The 21,632-nt window shown below is 33.8% G+C and overlaps 2 protein-coding genes across 2 annotated transcripts; one reads left to right on the top strand and one right to left on the bottom strand.

Moving 5' to 3' along the window:
* The first annotated feature begins 802 nt into the window (after positions 1 to 802).
* LOC11432478 (protein SMG9) lies at positions 803 to 6,226 on the top strand. Its single transcript, XM_024785299.2, has 7 exons — positions 803 to 1,024; positions 1,106 to 1,214; positions 2,336 to 2,451; positions 2,544 to 2,663; positions 3,983 to 4,122; positions 5,404 to 5,659; positions 5,840 to 6,226. Exons 1-7 carry the CDS (start codon positions 836 to 838, stop codon positions 5,990 to 5,992), a joined length of 1,083 nt encoding a protein of 360 aa, XP_024641067.1. The 5' UTR covers positions 803 to 835; the 3' UTR covers positions 5,993 to 6,226.
* Positions 6,227 to 7,260: 1,034 nt separating this feature from the next.
* LOC11435455 (aspartic proteinase-like protein 1) lies at positions 7,261 to 12,573 on the bottom strand. The gene is made up of 10 exons (XM_003614904.4): positions 12,004 to 12,573; positions 11,245 to 11,383; positions 10,120 to 10,355; positions 9,761 to 9,991; positions 9,509 to 9,647; positions 9,218 to 9,291; positions 9,044 to 9,137; positions 8,086 to 8,146; positions 7,801 to 7,872; positions 7,261 to 7,590 (listed from the first exon to the last, which is right to left on the bottom strand). The coding sequence occupies exons 1-10, from the start codon at positions 12,300 to 12,302 to the stop codon at positions 7,364 to 7,366; spliced, it is 1,572 nt and encodes a 523-aa protein (XP_003614952.2). The 5' UTR covers positions 12,303 to 12,573; the 3' UTR covers positions 7,261 to 7,363.
* Between the last annotated feature and the right edge of the window lie 9,059 nt (positions 12,574 to 21,632).

The following is a 21,632-nucleotide window of genomic DNA, read 5'->3' as shown; positions in this document are numbered from 1 at the left end:
GAAGAAAAATGTGTATAATAGGATGTAACATTGATTAGCCGTTGGGCAATAGGGTGTTGTGGCACCAATAAGATAAAAAGTGGTTTTTACGGCGAGAATAATAAAAAGGTTTAATTGCACTTTTGGATCTCTATTTTTCTAAAAGTTGCGGTTATGGACCCCTAATTAATTTAAATACAAAACAGCCCCATATGTTTTGATTCTTTGGCAGTTTTGGACCCCCAGTCCATTGTTGACTCGATCAACATTGACGTGGCACCCTATGTGAGGTGCCACATGTCAATTTTTTTTTTTTTGCCTTGGGGGTCCAAAACTACCAAAGAATCAAAACATAAGGGACTGTTTTGTATTTAAATTAGTTAGGGGTCCATAACCACAACTTTTGAAAAGATAGGGGTCCAAAAGTGCAATTAAGCCTAATAAAAAATAACCTTGAAAGTGTGAAGAGAATATTTGACTGAAAGATTGGACATGGGTAGCTACGTAAGAATGGTAGTAACTTGCTATCATATATTGTAAGTAGAGTAATGCTAGCAATACATTATTTTGAACAATCACTTTCTAATTGGTTTAAATCATCGTGGGTCTACACTTTGAAAATTGAACCTATACAAAATAGTGGGATATACATTAATTTTATTAAATAAAATAGTAAATGTTAAAGAGAGTGTTGAAAAGTAAGTATTGCTAGCATTTCTCATGTAAATAGATAGATTTGACTTGCATTGTTTCAAATTCTACTAGTTAAACCCTTTCTTCACATTCCTTAAAAAGGCAAAACCCTTCACATTCTTGCAATCTCAATTTCAAAATTAGGAAACAGGAAACGAAAAAAATGGCGGGACCAGACCCCTCTCCTTCTCCAAAGATCCTTCTATCAAAGTCCGGACTCGTCACCTCAAAACTCAGCTATGGCGGTTCCGGCGAAGAAGATTCCACTCCCCACCGTCCACATCTTCCTTCCGTCGCATCCCTCAACCTTCTCTCCGATTCTTGGAATTTCCATTTCGATCGCTTTCTCCCCGTACGTTCTCTCTAGTTCATCATTTTTCGCTTAAAATCTTTACAATTCGATATTCGTCAACTGAGAATGAAATTGGTGTAGTTTTTGACTGAGAATACGGATTTCACGGTGATTGGAGTGATTGGGAGACCTGGTGTTGGCAAGTCTACGATTATGAATGAACTTTATGGTTTTGATTCAACTTCTCATGGTTCGTTTAGTTTCTTTACTCACACATGATTTTTGAGTGTGTGTGTATATATATATATATATATATTTTTTTTTTTATCATTAAAGATGGAACTTTGTACTTCTTATCGAATACGTGTCTCATGTCTGACATGTGTCACTGACACATACAATTACAGTGAATTATGTAATTTTCTCAAAATTGTAGCAGTGTCACCGTCAACGTGTCTTTTTTGTGTCTGTGCTTCGGTTGAATTAAACTCAGTATCTCGAAGTTTACAATACTCATGTAATCATACTTTGTGCAACAACCACATACGCTCTACTTTGATGGTAGTAAATATTCAATTTAGTCCCTCGACAAAATGTCGCATCTAATTTAGAAGGGGAAAAATGTACAGATTAGAATTGACATCTTTTAAATAGTGTTTCGCGGTTGTAGAAAATAGATTTTGTTCAAATTCTACTACGTAATAGTGTTATAGCTTCACAGCTGCAATTTGACAATATTTGGTACTAAGGAGTGTTATGGACACTCTACTTCTAACGATTTCTCTAACACCCACTCTCTTATTGGATGACACTCCTGTGGTACCCACAATTTGAAAATGGACATGTGTTAAAGAGAGTGTTAGAAATAGAGTGTTCTTAACATTTCTCTTGGTACTAAATAGTGTATTTTAGAACAAGAGAGATTTGTTTGACTTCTGATATGCTATAGTGCACGAATCTGGCTCCTCTGCATTCAGAAATCCCAACATTAACACATTTGGGACATCGGTAATAGTTCAATTAAGATTAGACGGTTCAGATTCAAGCTTGGTATTTTGAATAATAAAATGAAAATAAAAATTTGTTTTTTTAGACCATCTGATCTTGATGGGATGGTCACCTATGTCCTGAACATGTGAATGTGATATTCCCCTTACTGTTAGAATCCAATTTTAGCGCTATAGCCACTATTTATGTGTCCTTTAATTGACTAAGTTGTCATAATTTTGTAATTCTGTTGAATAATATGTGGACTAATTTTTTAGGAGTACACTAGGTTCAACATTTGTCTTAGGGACTAGAATGCGTCTTTACTATAATTTCAATTTTTTCTATTTATTTGAATAATTTTATTGATATATGAGAACACAGGGATGCTACCACCTTTTGCCATACAATCTGAAGAGAATAGAGCTATGGCAAAGGATTGTTCTATTGGCATTGAACCAAGGATATCTTCTGAACGTATTATTCTTCTTGATACACAGGTTCTATGTTCTAACCATGATAACTTCATTGCTCAAACAGTTTTCTTCTTCTTTTTCTTATTTGTGTGCTTATTTGTTATTTGTATTTATAGCCTGTATTCAGTGCTTCGGTTTTAGCTGAGACGATAAAACCTGATGGCTCTTCAACAATTCCAGTGATGAGGGGAGAATCCTTGTCAGCTGAACTGGCTCATGAGCTTATGGATATTCAGGTAAACAGTGACTCCCAAGCAGAGAATACTTTTTCGATAAAAATATAATTCTGTGTATAAACTTTCTAGCTTTATCATAATTGGTCTTTATTTTTAACTTTTACCGACCGGCGACCGCTGTGTCTACTGTCTGATCAATTTGTTTCCGTCGGGATGCTAAAAGATTCTTTCTAGCTTGCTGTTTTTCTAGCGTCAATATGTCATATTCTGCTGGTGGTGTCAGAGGGAGTCCTTGATAATAGCATGTGGCATTTGATGTTTATGATATTTGCTGATGCTTCATTTTGTGTTTAATGTGTTTATGATTATTTCATGCGGTGTTGAGTATGCTGTCATTTGAAAAAGTGTTGTGCCTTTTGGTTTCATCTTTTATTTAATGCATTTGATGGGTATCTTCTTCTGAGCTCAATTTTTTTTAAGGAATTGGGCTAGTCGATCAAGACCTTCCCTTCACTTTCTGAACTGCACAATGTTATATGAAATCTAGTGGTTTAAGATTCATCCATTATTTTAACAATGATCATTTCGGTGAATTGTTGCAAGTGGGACTTTATTAGATGTTTTTGTGTTGGAAGACCTTGTCATTTGCTAATCTTGTTTTTCTGTCAACTGATTTTGAAGAGGGAAGAACAGCAAGTGAATCCATAATATCAGTTTGTGGATCATATTACCTTCTTCTTTCGGATTTGTTTCTTCACCCAGTGAGAAATTAACTAGTAGTTTAGTAAATTTGTAACTACCCTCTTGGATTTTTATTTTACTTTATGCTTTTAAAAATGCCGGACTTCTCCTGTTGCTGATATTCTGGTTTGTTCATATGATGCTTACTTGATCAACCTTCTGCCGGCTTTGAGCATTGAAGATTTTAAGGGTCTGTTTGGGAGGAGGGGGTTCTGGTAGGGTTTTGAGGGAAAGGGCTTTGGAAGGCTAAGATTATATTTTAAAATATATTTGATATTTTAAAAAAATTCAAAGAACAACATGATAAATAATCATGTAGTACTTCAGTCGCACTTAATTGATTTTAAAAATCATTTTATAGTATTCATAATTTAAAAGAGAAAGGTAACCCCCCCTTCCCTTCCCCTCCAAACATACCATGAATACCTTATAAGGACACACACATGATGTTATTGAATTAAAGAAATGCCATATGCTTGTCTTTCAGTCGACAGTTCTTCTGAAAAAAAAATCTGTTTCTGGGCACCTTTGTCTTGCACATCTTGTGCAGACACTTGCTTGATTCTTTTATAAAATTATGTTGTGAAATCTATTGATGTATTGAAATGATTGACCATGCTGTGCTTGTTATAATGTAGGTTGACTTGCTGAAGCATGACATTTCAGACCCATCCTTGCTGGCTTCATCCCTTTCACAGAGCTCTAACTCCGGGATTGAGAAAGATAACAAAGTTCCTGAACGTGAATACTTGGCTACTCCTGTTTTTATACACACCAAGTAAGAAATGTCTTTTTGCCTGAATATATTTTAAGGAAATAATTGGCATAAATGAGTCATCATTCATCAAATGCTGTAATTATTGCATATTGCAATGCATTCAATATAGACCCCAAAGATGCTTCATGATTTCTCCAAACTGTTTGCATCTTGTACTTGGTTAAGGGGAATTCTTGAAAGATCTGAAGTGATGAATGGTTTTTTTTTTGAAGAAGCTAAACTAACCCCTCAAATTGACACCAGAGAGAATCGAACCTGAGACCTTGAGGAGGAGCACACTCCCAAGTTCCAAGCCAATACCACTAGGCCAACCCAAGTGGGTTAAGTGATAAATGGTTAACTTGTTTTATAACCTGATTTTCTACTTATTATTAGTAAAACTCCCTCTTGGTCCAAGACCCTTGGTAGCCAAAAGTTTTGTTGAACCCCATCTATTTCATGTCAAGCCATATGCATGAACCCATTTAAAAGAGTAAACTCAAATATGAGATCTTAAAGGGAATCAAGTTTCTGACATTAATATCAGAGAACTCGTTTTCCGAAACTTAACCTTTAAATTACCTTTATTAGAGTCTCACTCTCACCCACTGCATGTTTCACTAAGGGTCTGTTTATGAGTTTAGGAGGGGAGGGCTTTGAAAAAAGGAAGGATGGAGTGGAAAGAATAAAGGACTTTGGGCGGTTTATTTTTCTTCATGATACAAAATCTCCCTAATTTGAGGGAACTCAAAAATTGTACTGAATGAGGATTTTGGGGGATTTGGATAAATTCTCCAAATCCATTCTATGTTGTTATCATACGCTCAAGATTAAAAATATACTAATGAGAAGTATTCATTTATCATTATCTACGAAAACATTATTTCAATGTTTTTGAAAGATTTCCCCTTTCCTAAGAAACTGAAGAATCAAAGATGCAGAAGATTTTTAGTGGTGAAGTGGTACTGATTGGTAAAAGAAAATTAATTGCAAAAGACACCCAAACACATAGCAACATGATCCTAGCATTAACACATGAGTCATGAACACAATACTGGAATTGTGCATCATATATCCTTTCTTCAGAGTCAGAACCCTTATAATGAACTCGTGTGCATTATAATGTCCAACCTTGGTGTTTCCATGACAATCTGGCTACTTTTATGTATTTTGTCTATTTAAAACATGTCAATCTTATATATTTTAAATCTTTTAGCTTTGTATCTATCCACTTCCTTCCCTAATTGAAATAAGGTTGCTGTATGATGAAGCACTCATCTTTACTTTATGTGGCTTGTACAGGCTACAAGGTCGAGAGTTGAGTCCTAGAATTGTTTGGCTGTTGAGCAAGGCACTCATGCACGATTTCAAATCATCATCTTTTGTTAGAGAAAACACTGGAAACAATCCTGATGAGCATTCATCTTCTAAGTTTCACAATACTGACATGGATTCTAACCCGCTAAAATTGTTTGCTATCCCATTTAAGAAAAAAGAGGACAATCCAAGAGTTCAACATGAGAGTTACATTTCTGCTCTATGGAAATTACGGGATCAGGTAGCTTTTTCCGTCTCCATGCACACACCACATGCGAGCACACATACACTGAAATGAATTTCCTACAAATAATTCATTGTAGGATTTATCAAGTTTGTTATGCTACTGTAATTATATTGCATCCTTTTTAATAATCAACCGAATTCAGGATACATTGTGATATGTTTATCTGTTTGTCAGATTTTAAGCATGAAGCCACCATCTTTCAAGAGACCTGTGTCTGAGCGTGAATGGCTAAAAAGTTCAGCCAAGATATGGGAACAGGTTAGAAACTCCTCAACGATATCAGAATACGGCAGAGCACTTCAACATTCTGGTATTTATAGGACATAGAAATTTATTGAAGGTAGAACAATCCACGACTGACTTGTTATTTGATTTCAAGATCTATCTCGTTGTAAAATGATCCTACTTGTGTATGAATCTCAACATTTGCTGTGTTGATTGTAATACTTTTGAATACATTTCTACACATACAATTAATGAATTAGTCAAGTGCAAGACAAAATTTGGCAACATGCACAAGGGTAAATTGTATAGTAGATTGAAAATGCTACAGTAAAAACTTGTGAGAATTGTCTTGTTGACTTTATATGAGTAAGCAATTTTATCATTGTATTCCGTCTTGCATTCGCGTATTATTTTGGGAAAATTATACTTGCCTCGCTTGAGATATCTCTAAACAATACACTATTTTGGCTTAAAGACAGTAATTTGAAGTCTTAATTATGAAGCTAAATATTTCCTACCAACAAATATTAACAAATTAACAATTAATATATTAGTATTTTCTGTTTAAAAAATGGCAAAATTTCACATGCATTTCTTTAAGTTTAACCTCTATTTTGGATTGGTTCTTAACAATGAAAATTCCTAAATTTGTTCTTTATGATGCTTTTGTTTGCATTATTAGCCTGAGTCATTTTGTTGTTGCATTGTAATCTTGTTATATTTTGTGAATGTATGAACGGTTGCACAATTAGAGATAAACAACATTCAGGTGTTCATTCATCAGATCTCCCATTACAGATAAATGACTCTATTTTAGATTCATAAACATTAGCCATACCTGCTAAATGAAGATATTGTTTCAAACAATGAGAAAATTTGGTTCTAAAGTTTTTAGATTATAGTAAGACGGAGAGAAAGGATTTGGACATATATATGTCTACGTAAATTTTTTCAATACTAAAATATCAAACGTGATTTATTTTAACAAGAGGTATGAGGAACTAACTTTTTTGTTTTGGTTTTTCCTATGTAGAGGATTAGGCAGAACTGCAGTGAAATTGCATTCCTACAGAGACCAGAGTCGTATTCTCCTTCTTCTCTGTGTTCCATTAATACATAGGCAATGTAATTATTGATTGCCATCCAACTCCATCACAATTGGAACAACTTGTGATCAGGAATAGTTTACCTGACCCTACAATGGCCATGGAGTCTATTGGCTTATACTAATGGAACCTATTTGGCAATGGGTTTATTGAACTATGCTTAACATACTCTCTTTGTAAATTAAATCAAAAAGCTTACATGCCCTTTGAAAGAAAGTGGAGAGGTGGTAACCAAAAAATGAAAGAACAACAAAAAACCTATCATACACCAATACACACAACACAGCCTACAAGAAAACTCAGAAGTCCAGTTTAGATAGAAGATAAAATTTACAAGCAGATTAGAATTTAAATAGATTTAACAAAATTACCAGAACAAAAGAAGACATATAAGCGATAATGAATTTAACAAATGCCAGGAGTTAAGTCCAGGTTTGGCTGCAGAGGGTTTGGGGGATGTCTTTCCAGCAATGGCAGGTGGCACAGAACGAGTATTATTGGGGACACGCTGCTGCTGATTGGATGGTATCGAGTCTGGTGATCCACCTATGGACGGTGACGTAAAATTTGCTGATTCTCCCATGCTATCTTGACCTGCATCTTAGTGATTAGCATCGAGTAGACATTTACAACAATGAAAATAATAGGAACAACAGAACTACTATTTGAAAATGTCCCTGTTTGTTTGATCTTGAAATAGAAACAAATGAATGAGCTATAGAGGACATAGATAATCCCACAATACTTAAATATTAAAAGAAAGAAAAAAGTTAACAACTTTTTGAAAGTGAGAGAAGTACTCACAATTGGATCTAAACCAGCCAAACCTTAGATTCTCCCTATCAAAGACCATGTCATAGCCCATCAGGAAATTTTCTGAAACAAAAATGTCAATTGAAGGAAAAATCATTGTTAGCCAACATGCATTTGCTCTTAAACTTGTTTCTTGGGGAGAACAAAGCAGGAAAAAGAAAAGTAATATAAACCATTAAAAGAACATGAATAAGGGAATAGGGTTAAGAGAGAGGATGCATGCAGAGGGAGGAAATGTGATTGTGTTTGATGTACGACATGCAATGGTATACTTACGTCCAATGGTAATAAGTTCATCATCAGATTGGACTACAGCCAAACAAATGGTAGTATCTTCCTGCACACGGTAAGTTTTATTTCATCAAAATCATAAAAATAAAAAAATAAAAAACAAAAAATATAACTCAAAAAACGTAGGGATATGAATTGGGGAATATAAAAGACTATATCATCCTTGCCATGAATTTTTCAAACAAAATATAATCTGTGTATTTTCCAACAAGAAAAGTAAAATATTCACTTTGTGGTTTGATTTGAAAACTCAATGACAAGGGAATAGAGAACGTGATATTAGTTTTATCCGATTTTTAAATCATAATAGAATCACAGCTGATCAGAGGACTGACTTTCTCAATGGACAGCTGATAGTCATTCATATTCTATCATGTTTACTTGTTCAGCATAATGGTTACATAAAACATTAATAGTTTTCCTATTAAATGAACAAAGCATACACTATTTTTGTAAGGTTTCCCATAATTGTTTGCATTGAAATTCAATAGCACAGAATTACAAACTTTCAATTTTTCAATAAGATTTGGAACCCTTGGAAGGTCATACTTTTTGTGTTTGCTTAGTTTGTCATGTGAATTCAGAGAAAGCTAAGAAATTTTATTCCAAAAATAGCCTCCCCTTAATTTTTTTTTTCTCCAGTTTTCAAGCTGATAACAAACTTAGCCTCAACACAGATTACATTTCTTCCAATGACTAGAAGCCAAAGTGTGAAAGTAACACACACCACCACACGTCAAAAATTAACTGTCACTTCCCTAGACAATACTGAATTGAAAGTTTCAACCAAATACACTTACAAAAGGGCAAAGGGCAATCCGGTGCACTAAAGCTCCCGCATACGCAGGGTCCGGGAAGGGGTCCCACCATTATTGGTGTAACCAAATACACTTACAATTATATAAAAAGGAAATGGGAGTAGGGAATAATAAGTTTAACGTACCTGATCCATAGAAATGAATGGGTTTTGAATTATAAAAGATTGATTCTTAGAGAAAGTGAACTTCATCGGAGGAAAGTTATTCGACTCCCGTGAACTGTCATATAAAAAACAGCCGAGTTATAATGAATTTCAAGAATCCTGTAGGCCTAACTGCTAAATCATTCAGTACCCAACCTGGCATTATAGCAGCAGTTGAAATCTGATTGGATTTGTGAAGTAATCCTGGTTGCATGTACTTGTTTTTCAAACTGTACTAAACAAATAATTAATATTAGTCCTGTTTAAGCACAACGACAAATCACTACACTACAATAAAAAGAATAGTAAATAATCATTATGGTGTTTGAATGTGTCAAGCATTGTCACTATAGTCTTTGAACGTACCACAATTACATTTGGGAACTATACTGACACTGTCTCACACATTTAGGAACCAAAATGACAACTTGCTCTAAAAAGAATTACCTCTGCAACAACTGTTTCATAAACACCCTTGGGAAGATATGTGAAAGATGTTCCAGTGTCAATAAATGCTTTAAATTCAGTTTCCTTGTAACAAAAACTCCCAACACAGAACCTCTCTACCCCAACAAAATAGTTAAGTCTGCAGCAACTCAAACAATTAACATAAAAGACAAATGAAGAACGCTTGGAACATGTTTAGATGTGACGATGAAAATTAGCAGAAGCTAAATAGTATTAAAAAACATAACATACAATTCCCCATCATCAAGCAAGAATGGAGTAGATCGTCGTTGGGTGGCATGCCCTTGATCGCCAAAGAGGATTCTTCCGGAACCTTTCTCATTTAAACAAATTGAGATAGAATTCCGAATAAGTCCTGCCTTTGCCAGCAAAGCTGGGACCGAAATGCTTCCAGGTCCTAGCCCCAACATACCATTAGGAGCAGCCCCTTCTAAAAAGTAGCCACTTTGTTTCCTACCGCAACTGTACACACAAAAACTAATTATTTTCAACACTGAGGCAAATCAAACTCATGACTTGTAATATTTCTCAACATATCAAAACTCAATGAACAAAAACAATATGATAGTGTTAGATCGTAATAAACATACCCAAGAATGACAGAGGCTTGTATGGAATTCTTTGTTGCATTATTAGATGCCAAATGTAGTTTGTCTTCAATAAGAAATCCAGAACTTGATGTATTGTCTGATGTGTACTCCTTAATATATGGACAACGATCCTTAAAGCCTTTGCAATTAGAGTTTTGATTACACAACTGATGACCGCAAGGTAGATGTCTGCTGGAGCTTGACAGTGATGGGCTATACTGATTTAAATCCCTATCCTGCATCAGAGATGCCCCCATTTATGAGGGAGCATCTGCCAATCAATCATTGAAAACGGCTAAATCTCTTACCACTCTTAAGAGCACTATTAAAGAAGCCCAAACAAGAACATCTATAGTATTTTAGCATTTTCTTTTAAAAGAAAATTTTAGGCGAGTTGTGTCCTGCCTGGAGGCTCGCCAAGGTCAGGGAATGCCTCAAAGCTCAAAGAGTGCTGACAGAGGTAGAGGTAATTAAATATTTCCCACCAATGAAATCCTCATATCGGCGGCAGGATTCGAAGTCAGATCCTTGTGGGATCTGAGCTGAATCCTTACCAAATGGACCAATCTACATTGGCTACAATGGAATTTACTAATGAGAAATCTGAGCTTCATTATTACTAAGATCATTATCAGAAAGGTAAGAAGCCTGGATATACTGACATGGGATATGGCACAAACACTAAACCTGTGATACAACAAATTCTGAAGTGTCATAAGGATTTCAAGTGCCATGCCAAGGAACACATGTCCAGTAAAACATGCTTGCTTGATCTTAAGTACACTGTTTGATTTACCATATAACAATCATTGTATACCACACCCTACTTGACACAGAAAAGGTAATGCGATCAGCGTACTTGATCTTAGGTATACTGCTTGATCTTCTACTAGCCATTAGCATATTCTTAGCCCTCCCACCCTCAATTGTTTGTATTAGCTACTGAAGGGCTGTTTAACCCCAAAATCCCCTATATTCACACGACCAGTGATTCACAAAATAAAATCAAGAAGAAAAAAGAGACAACTTGAAGCTGAATGGAGTAACAATGAAGCTCTTCATAAACACACATTGACAGAGCAATGAATGATAAAAAGGCAAATGAAGTTTGCGGCTTTGACATACCAACGCATTGTAGAAAGCAGCTGACAATGGAGCACATTCTATGCAATCACAAGGGACCCAAAACATATCACTACCAGTGTCCAATGCAACTAGAAATGAAACATTTGGAGTTCCTATATCAATCCATGTGTAATGCAACCTGAAATTCCACAAATAATGAGTTCAAACATGCCGTTGCTGACCTTCAACTTTATTCCTACTCATTCCCCCCTTCTTTTTCCTATTTCTAGTCATTTGATCAATAAATAAAAAATAAGCCAAGTAGTTATTCTGATCTTCAGCAAAAAATTATCTATCAGAAGATTCAATCCATGCATTTCAAAAATTTAATTAATGGTTAAATATGTTTTTTGTCGCTATAAATATCTAGAATTTTGTTTTTAGTCCCTACAAAAAAAATAAAATAGAATTTTTCAGTCGCCAATTTTAGTCCGTGTAAAATTTTTCATCAGCATTTTGGTCCCTGTGAAATTCTCCATCACCATTTTTTTTGTATGCTACATTTTTAACCTATCAATCTATTTCTTTTGTAAAAATTACAATTCTAAAAAAAATTAAAATTTTACAGTCTTCTAGTAAATTTTAGTAAACTGAAACTAAAATAAACAAAATAAAAAGGAAGCAAAAATAGTCTTTTACAAATTATAAACAATAAACAGAATCCACATACTCATAAGATATATAAATAACAAAAAAATGAAACAATGAAATTAAGCTTAACAGAACCCAAAAGTTAAAACAAGACACACATAAACTCACCAAACAAAGTCATTGCCAAAGGAAAGTGTTTTACTTCCCTCAGAAGGATAAAAAGATTGATCCTGTGAACCAAGTTTCATCTTTTGACGTGTAAGGTCACTGTTCAATAGCAACCTGAAATACTCAGAACTACCCCTCTTAGGCCATGATTGAACATTTTCACCACCATTGTTCCTTAAATGAACCTTTGCCTCATCAGAAAACCTGTGAATAATCCTTGAAGAAAATGTGACAGCTATTACAGTTTCCAAAACAAAACCTTTAGCTAGTAACAACCACAGAAGAACACCAACAGCCATAAGTGGAAAAAAACTTAACTTCAGTTTCTGAAATATAAGCTTCTTTATATGAAATAAAACTCAAAAGGGTCACCAAAAATGGTGTTAGTTTTGAAGAAAGTGGACTCTGATCTTCAAATTTGGTGAAAAGTTTTGAGTTTTTTTTTTTTTTTTTTCTCTTTTGGAGAGTGTGAGTGAAGTGTGGGAGTGTTAAACTAGTAGAAGAAAATAGAGAAAGAGGAGAGAGAAAGTGGGGTGCGCAGTGCGCATGTTTGTACTTTGCAATAATGTTTTTAGTTGTGAACGTGGCGAAGGGTTAGAGGGGAAAAGGTATGTTGTTTGTCTAATCTGTGTGTAAAGTGAGTAAAAGTGTTCTCAAATGAATTTTGTTTTGTTTTGTTTGTTTCTTGTTATGGTTATGATGAATTTTTAATTGATTTTAGAAATATAGTGGTCCATAAAGCTTATGAGGGAGAAAAGAATATAGAGCTAAGGCCTAACAGGGAGAAAATCTTTTTTTGGTAGTGGCTGAGGTTTGAATTCGGGATATTGCATATATTACACATTCTTCAAATCAATTGAGTTAAGCTCACGAGCGAGGAAGAAAATCTAATATAGAATAAACTAATTGATTTTAGAGAAATAGTGGTCCAACAAGATTTAGTAGACTAGTTATTTTTTAAGTAAGTAATTGAGTTTATAGTGGATGATTTATAAGCTATTTAAAGAAAAGGAATAAACTAATTGATTAAATTTATAGTGTTTTAATAAAATAAATGGTAAAACTAATTTATAAATATGAAATGATATGAAAATTAAATATATTTGTTGAATATTTTTTTCAATCAAGATTACAAGGGTATAATTGAGAGAAAAATAATTATAAATTACTTGAATTAACTTTTCAAAAACTGCTCTAAACTAATAAAAATAAGCTATAAATTTGTGAGTAAATTTTCTGCCAAACATACCTTATATTTTTTGTGAAATTTTTTGTCGGATTTTACTTATATCCAGCTGAATTCTAAATTATTAGAAACACTTTTCTCAAAAAAAAGTAGTGTTAACACAAAAAATGTCTTTGATTGAAGTTAGTTCATGAATATACGCTATAAGTAAGTTTGTTATCGCTCGACTGAGATTAAACAGAACATATTTTAACATGTCATATTTAAAAAATTGAAGCGAAGTTTTTTCTAGAAAGCATTGTCGATAATATGAACTTTATAAGCCAATAAGAATTTTGATCAAACAATTCGCTAAGAGGGAGGAAGAAAATCTAATATAGAATAAACTAATTGATTTTAGAGAAATAGTGGTCCAACAAGATTTAGTAGACGAGTTATTTTTTAAGTAAGTAATTGAGTTTATAGAGGATGATTTATAAGCTATTTAAAGAAAAGGAATAAACTAATTGATTAAATTTATAGTCTTTTAATAAAATAAATGGTAAAATTAATTTATAAATATGAAAATTAAATATATTTGTTGAATATTTTTTTTCAATCAAAATTACAAGGGTATAATTGAGAGAAAAATAATTATAAATTATTTGAATTAACTTTTCAAAAACTGCTCTAAACTAATAAAAATAAGCTATAAATTTGTGAGTAAATTACCGTTACTAAACCGGTATTTTTTAACCATATAAACTTGTAAGTTATAAGTTCAAAATGTGTCTTGGCAAACATACCTTATATTTTTTGCGAAATTTTTTGTCAGATTTTACTTAGATCTAGCTGAAATTATTAATATCATTTTTCTCAAAGAAAAGTAGTGTTAACACAAAAAATGTCTTTGATTGAAGTTAGTCCATCAATATACACTATAAGCTTGTTATCGCTCGACTGAGATCAAACAAAACATATTTTAACATGTCATGTTTAAAAAATTGAAGCAAAGTTTTTTCTAGAAACTATTGTCGAAATTATGAACCTTATAAGCCAATAAGAATTTTGATCAAACGATTCACTACCGCATGTTAGGTGTAGTCAAGACATCAGAATTATATATGAAAAAAATAATAAAATTACTTTTAAAATTGAAACCGTTTAATTTAGTAATGAATGCATCTATAGAGCTAGAGGTTTGATTTACATCATTCCAAAGTACATATAGAGCTAATACACTTTATTTTACAGGTTAATATTAAAAGGAGAATTCTTTTAGCTGTGCATCTGAATCTTATAGACAAAATTTAGACTCACCTCCAACATGGGAGCTAAATAGAGTCTACTAAGATTAGTGAATCATACTCTCAAAAATCACATTCTCCCATCCCTTAACAATAGCCATATGCAGTCCTTCTAATAGTGAAGTAGCTTCGCATTCGAGGATTGATAAGTTCGCTTGTTTCCAACTTGTTTGTAACATCACAAATTCTTCATTGTTATTTCGTACACAGCACCCAATGAATGTAATACCAGCTCTTCGGTTAAATGCTGCATCCACGTTACGTTTGAGCAAGCCATAATTAGGCCTCTCCTAATCTGAACTGCTTTGATTCCGAACTGTACCAGCCCGCGTCTGTTGCAATCTGTTGACCTCATACCACTGCTGCCAAGAATTCATTGTTTTCCTTTCAACACTAGCTGAAGTTACTCTCAAACTCTTCCACTCCAGTTCATTTCGAAGATAATAATGATACCCGACCTGCTACCTCTATTTTCAGACCTGCAAATATCAAAATGAAATTCTACAACGATATGAATTGCGCCAGCCTGGGCAGTAGGATGCTTTGCAGTCCAGCAGCATAATACCACACACATGGACAGAGTCACGCCCAATGTAAGCATGTCAATTATCCTCAATATTTGAATCAGACCAGGGGCAGTTTCGACGGGCAAGGAACATGTCTCTGTAACAACCTCGCATGTGTTAGGATACACCCCCGACAAATGTGCCACAACAAATTTTTAGCTTTAGGTGTAGCAAGGACTCGCCACACATCATTTCAATCACCTGCATAAAATTTGTCGTTATGCAATATGTCCCTCGTAAGAAGGTTGTAGTTGGATTTAACCGAGTAACGCCCATTCCTAAGAGAATCACCCCCTAGCTCAGTAGAAATTCTAAAAGAATCCCATACTCTTCTTTTTTGAAATGGCAAACCATATTGATAACTAACTAACCAAAGCACAGGATACGTTACTATTAATATAGTAAATGATATATCAAAGTGTACTGCATAATTACATAAGCAAATCCCATCCACACCCACCGATAGGACACTAGAATTGTCGAACTCTATGAAATAAACCAGTAGAATATTTTAAGATCACTCCTATCATTAAGCATATGCCACCCTTCTTCCACTGCATTCATCATTTGCGCGCACTTTAACTCCAAGTTCAACAATGAACCATACTTTTGAAACAGTCATACCCAGTTGATATGCACAAGACAATTGATAAATTAACTTAATCCTGCGGCAACATTTATATGAAAAGCAGCAACTGCTGTGCTAACTTAAACCAGTACGCACTACCATAGAAGTCCTCGAGCCATCTCAAAATTTCCACCCACAACAAAGAAAACATTGGACAATCGAATAATAAATGTTGTTCTATTTCCTCCATCCCACAGCTTCTAACTTGTATTGATGATGCTTCTTCATATCAAATTATCCTTAGTTGGGATCGTGTTTTGGAGGTAGCCTCTAAACAAAAATTGAAGCTTCCGTTGGAATTAAATTGTTCCCAACATCCATTTTATGTATGATTTTCCAAGAGTTCTTTAACATCTGGAGCAACCTAAAATAAATAAAGGAATGCCAAACAAAATTACAAATTCAAGGACATCGAACATAGAAAGAATTTATGTAATACATTGAGAACAAAAATTTCAATTCAGTTGACAAAAAAAGATTCTATATCGAAGCTAAAACATATTAAGCAATGTATCTCATTGAAAACATCGATAACTGATCAGAATAAATCCACCACAAAATTTCCAAATGAAATGTCAGAATAATTATCCTTCAACCAAGAATTCATTTGAGTTTTGTTGTAATCAAACCCAAAGTTAAAGATATAGTTTAACTTTCAAAAGCAATCCACAACTAGAATATATAAAAATAAACTCATGTAAGTTATAAAAGGGACATAAAAGCCTGCAGCAAAGAAGTTAATTTAGGACGGAAAATATGGACATCAGGACGACTGAACAAAGACAAGCATAATGAATTCAAAGGGAGAAACACATAGTGACTGTTTATCTCGTAGATAATCACAACAATGGTGAATATTTAGTAATGTTGTATTGTATCTGATAAATTTTCTGTAAAATATCTCGTAGCATATTAAACTCTTATATGCACATTAAACTCATAGATAACACAAGAAAACCACGCATTGTACTCCAAGATAACACAACAAAATGGATCATCAAAATTAAACCAAGACAACTCACAAATAAAATTTATATAATTTCTAGTAGTATAAAATACCAACTTTCCAGACAATAGAGAAAACTAAAAGTAAAAGCATCCAAACAGAATTTTTATCAATCCACAATTGCAGTCCACCCTAGAACTCATTCATACTAAACACCATTATACTTATCAATTTTACTAGACGATTAAATGTTCTCCAAACCATCAATCTAATTGGTTGCATATAATTAGATGAGAAACTAATTGAAACACACTGATAACTCTAGTAAGTACTCCTGGGTAAATGATAGTTTACATCCCGGAGAAATCCTTGGACATGAGGATAACTCTTCTATAATTTGACTATTTTGCATAAGTAACCCATTTGAGCAGCAATCATTTGAGCAGCAAGTAGTAGCTTTGATTTCCATGTCTCGTAAGAGCTTCGCATTCTGCAAAATATATTTAGCAAATCCTAGATCACTACTGTCCCAGTCTTCTAAGTTTAAAATAGTACATGACCTGAGGTGACACGAAATACATTCAAGAGCCAAAATTGGGCATTTCCATTCCATGGGTAGACTCCAATTCCACTGTAAGAGGATAAAAAACAACAATTTTTAAAATACAGGAAGATAATAAACAAGAAAAAGAAAAATATACCATTGAGATAAAATGAAAATTAGAGGTCAAGAATGTTGTTCAAAAGTGGAGTCTACAAACCCTTCTGATGAAAAGAACTTGAAGCTTTGGGCATTGCTGGAGCAATTCTACCACTCCATTCCAGCCATGAATGAAGCCATACAACCATAGTTTAATGTGAATTAAGTTTTGAAACAATGGATGGTTTTGAAAATATTTTCTGGTGCCACATGTATGCTAAGAAACTCAACATTTTTAATTGCATGAAAGGGAACATCATATGAACTGATATCTGCTCTGACCAACTTGGACAAGGGTTTAAACCCTTCCGCTGCATTGTCTTCTACAAATCTCGTATATTCACGACCAAAAGTATGTAAATCTTCTAGAACTGGACAACCATTAAGAAGTTTCATGATATCTTTATTGTATGTAAAACAGATTTCTTTCAAAGATAGGATTTTGAGAGATGGAAGATCAACACACAAATTTTCAGCTTTAACTACTAATCTCTCAAGTTTCAGAACAACTAGGGTTTTGGAGGTGAAAATTGTAGGATTCAACTTCAAGGTGATACTATTGGAGAGATGAAATTCCTCAACACTACGCTGATTTGCAGCTTCTACCCATGCAGAGAAAATGCGGCTACCATTCTTACAAAATCCAAAGCGACAGTTTATGTAAAACGTTTTGATGGGATGATTTGGTTCCCGAGGAGAGAGCATGACTGCATTCACCATACGACAGAAGCTATTGAAGTGGCTGCAGTCTCGCACAGTTTCCTCGTCGTCAGAGCGGAGAGAAGTGAGTGAACCGCAGAGTTGGGTCCATTGTTTAGAAAGAACGGTGGTGGTGAAAGCGAATTTGGTTGGAAGAAGAGAGAGTATGTGACATAATATATCATCAGGTAAACTGCTGAGCCTATCGATTGCCATTAGGTTCTCCGATTGTGCCATTCTTTTTCGAGAGTGTGGTGGTAGAATGCGTACTGTTTGTTTCGTTTTTTTTTTTATAGCTAGGGTACGATAGATTTAGTTTTTTTTTTATCTATTTGGAAAACTTTTTTTTTTTTGTTTTTTTAAACAAACTAAAATCTTAACAAAATTTTGTTACAAACAATGGTTCTTTTGTTTCAAGAAGACATAAAATTTTATAAAAAAATGAATAGCAATTGTTAACAATTTCAAGTGAAAAGTAAAAGAGCAAATTTAAAAGAAGAAAAATAAAAGATTCCATGAATGTTCAAAAAAAAGAAAATTGACAATTGTTTGTTATGAGAGAGCACAAAAAAAAAATAGGAATTTGTTGGAGAAAAAGATAATAACTAGCGATTGTTTCTTACGAGAGAAAGATAACATATTAAATTTATTCTAAAGATGAAGCGTGTGCAAAAAAAATGAATTATCTAATGGATTAAATGAGGGTATAATAGGAAGAAAATGTGCAAAAATACACATCGCTAATTTGGTGTTAAATTTTTTTTTTTTCATATACGTTGTTGTTCTACAATTAGACGATGAATAACCAAAATTTGACTTAAAAATAACTTCTTTGCTGCAGGCTTTTATGTCCCTTTTATAACTTACATGAGTTTATTAGGCTGGACTGCAAAGCATCCTACAGCCCAGGCTGGCGCGGTTCTTAAAATAGAGAGGTAGCAGGCCGTGTATCATTGTTATCGTCGAAATTAACTGGTGTGGAAGAGTTTGAGAGTAATTCCATCAGCTAGTGTTGGAAGGAAAACTATGCGTTCTTGGCAGTAGTGATATGAAGTCAACAGGTTGCAACAGACGCGGTCTTGTGCATATTAACTGGGCATGACTTTCAAAAGTGTGGTTCATTGTTCAACTTGGATTTTAAGTGCGCACGAATGATGAATACAGTGGAAGAAGGGTTGCATATGTTCAATGATAGGAGTGATCTTAAAATTTTCTACTGGTTTATTTGATAGAGTTTGTCAATTCTAGTGTCCTATCAGTGGGTGTGGGTGGGATTTGCTTATGTAGCTATGTAGTACACTTTGATATATCATTTACTGTATATTAATATTAACATATCCTCTGCTATGATTAGTTAGTTATCAATATATTTTTCCATTTCAATAAAGAAAAGTCTGGGATACTTTTAGAATTTTTACTGAGCTAGGGGGTGATTCGCTTAGGAATAGGCATTACTCGGTTAAATCCGGTATTAACCTTATTGCGAGGCACAAATTGCATAACGACAAATTCTATGCAGAAGGTGATTGAAATGATGTATGGCAAGTCCTTGCTCCACCTAAACCTAAATATCTGTTGTGGCGCATTTATCTGGGTTGTATCCTAACGGGTGTGAAATTGTTACTTAGACATTCTTTGTCCGTTGAACTACCCCTAGTGTGATTCAAATTTTGAGGATGATTGACATGCTTTCATTGGGTGTGACTCTGTCAGTGAGTGTTGGTATTATGCTGGACGCGATTCAATACAGTTCCAGAATTCTCCTTTTAATATTTTACCTGTAGAATAAAGTGTATTAGCTCTATATGTACTTTGGAATGATGTAAATCAAACCTCTAGCTCTATAGATGCATTCATTACTAAATTAAACAGTTTCAATTTTAAAAGTAATTTTATTATTTTTTTTCACATATAATTCTGATGTGTTGACTACACCTAACATACGGCAGTGAATTGTTTGATCAAAATTCTTATTGGCTTATAAAGTTCATAATTTCGACAATAGTTTCTAGAAAAAACTTCGCTTCAATTTTTTAAGTATCACATTTTTAAAATATCTGATTTCTTTTCACATATACATTTTGAGACTGAACTTTTGATGGTGAAGCAAATGAGATGTTTGTAACAACTCAGTTTATGACATGACACTATCTAGTTGGGTTTTCACTTGGCAACTGATTACTATTTCATCAAAATTTACACTAATTTATATCACAAAAATAACTTAACTTCCATGACAAGCAAACATTAAAACTGAACCCAAAATGGAAAAATACCATCTAACCATGAAGAATCATACAATGGAACTTTACAGAAAAGCCAATCTTTATGTCTAAAACATTTGAAACTTTTTATCTGAATTAAGAAACAATTCCTTAGCATTAAATGAACAGTTAGAATATATTATAGTTGTTGGCTTCATTCTTAGTTAGGAGTCAGAACTACAGCTTTAGTTCTTCCTTATCGGAAACACCACGGTTGGTTGAAAGGCCGAGAAATTCAATATCCACAACACAGACTCTCTTTCCTGCATTACTTTCGTGGTTATGCATGTCCTTTTTTCTTGAACTCTTTATTAGCTTGAAAGGAGAGAAGTTTTCTGTGTTAGTTTCATGATAAGTTCTTCTCAAAACTTTTTCTAAAGAGAAGCTCTGACATCTTGTTATCATTTTTATTGATCTGAAGCTTCAAATACAAAAATTGATTACAGCTAAATCTCCTAAAACAGAATATCTTAAATCCTTAATCTACAAAAACAGAATCGATAACATCTAAATTTCCTATTAACAAAATATCTTAATATACTAAAACATATTTGAAAGCATCCTAATTTAATTCAAATTTAAAACCAAAAAACTGTTTCTAGAATTGAAGATCAGTACCGAAGCCTTTTCTAAACACTACTCGTCGCTTCAGTAGCTGAGATTCCGATCTTTTTACACAAGACTTCAACTTTCTTTTAGGAAGTTAGTGGCTTAGAAAAAATATTGTAATGAGATTTTATCCAATTGTTGAACTTAACTCAGAAAGTACAACTTCATATTGAATTCTTGGTCTTTCCATGAATTGAAACACTGCACTCTTAGTACTTTGCATCTTCTCCTCTTCAACATCTCTTCACTCCAATTACATTCTTGTTCTTAGGCCTTTGAACATTTCTACGTATGCAGATTTTTCCTGATCTCGGCTGAAAGATTCTATAGGCTTTAGAGACATTGTTGTAGCCTAAGAACATTCCAACATCAGCCCTTTTATCCAACTTAACAGACTTTACTAGTGGCACATGACTGATGCAAAATACTTTCAAGATGGAGTTTTTCCTTCAGCTGCCTTTGTACGTAGTCGGTTGAGAGAAAATAATGCAGTGTTGCAGATTCTATCCAAACCTTGTTAGGAATATTTTACTCATTTAGCAAGCATCGAGCCATTTCCATCAGTCCTATTCTTTCTTTCATTCACACCATAATCTTGTGATGAGTAGGGAGAAGTGAGTTGATGTGTAATTCCTGCCTCGTCACGAAGCTTATTGAATTTTTCTGAGGTGTATTCACTTCCATTATCTAATCTTAACATTTGAATTTTGCATTCACACTGATTTTCAACCCAAAATTTGAATTA

This window comes from Medicago truncatula, chromosome 5 (assembly GCF_003473485.1).
Source record: "Medicago truncatula cultivar Jemalong A17 chromosome 5, MtrunA17r5.0-ANR, whole genome shotgun sequence".
Classification (NCBI taxonomy): Eukaryota; Viridiplantae; Streptophyta; class Magnoliopsida; order Fabales; family Fabaceae; genus Medicago; species Medicago truncatula.
This window is presented reverse-complemented; position numbering and strand designations above follow the sequence as displayed.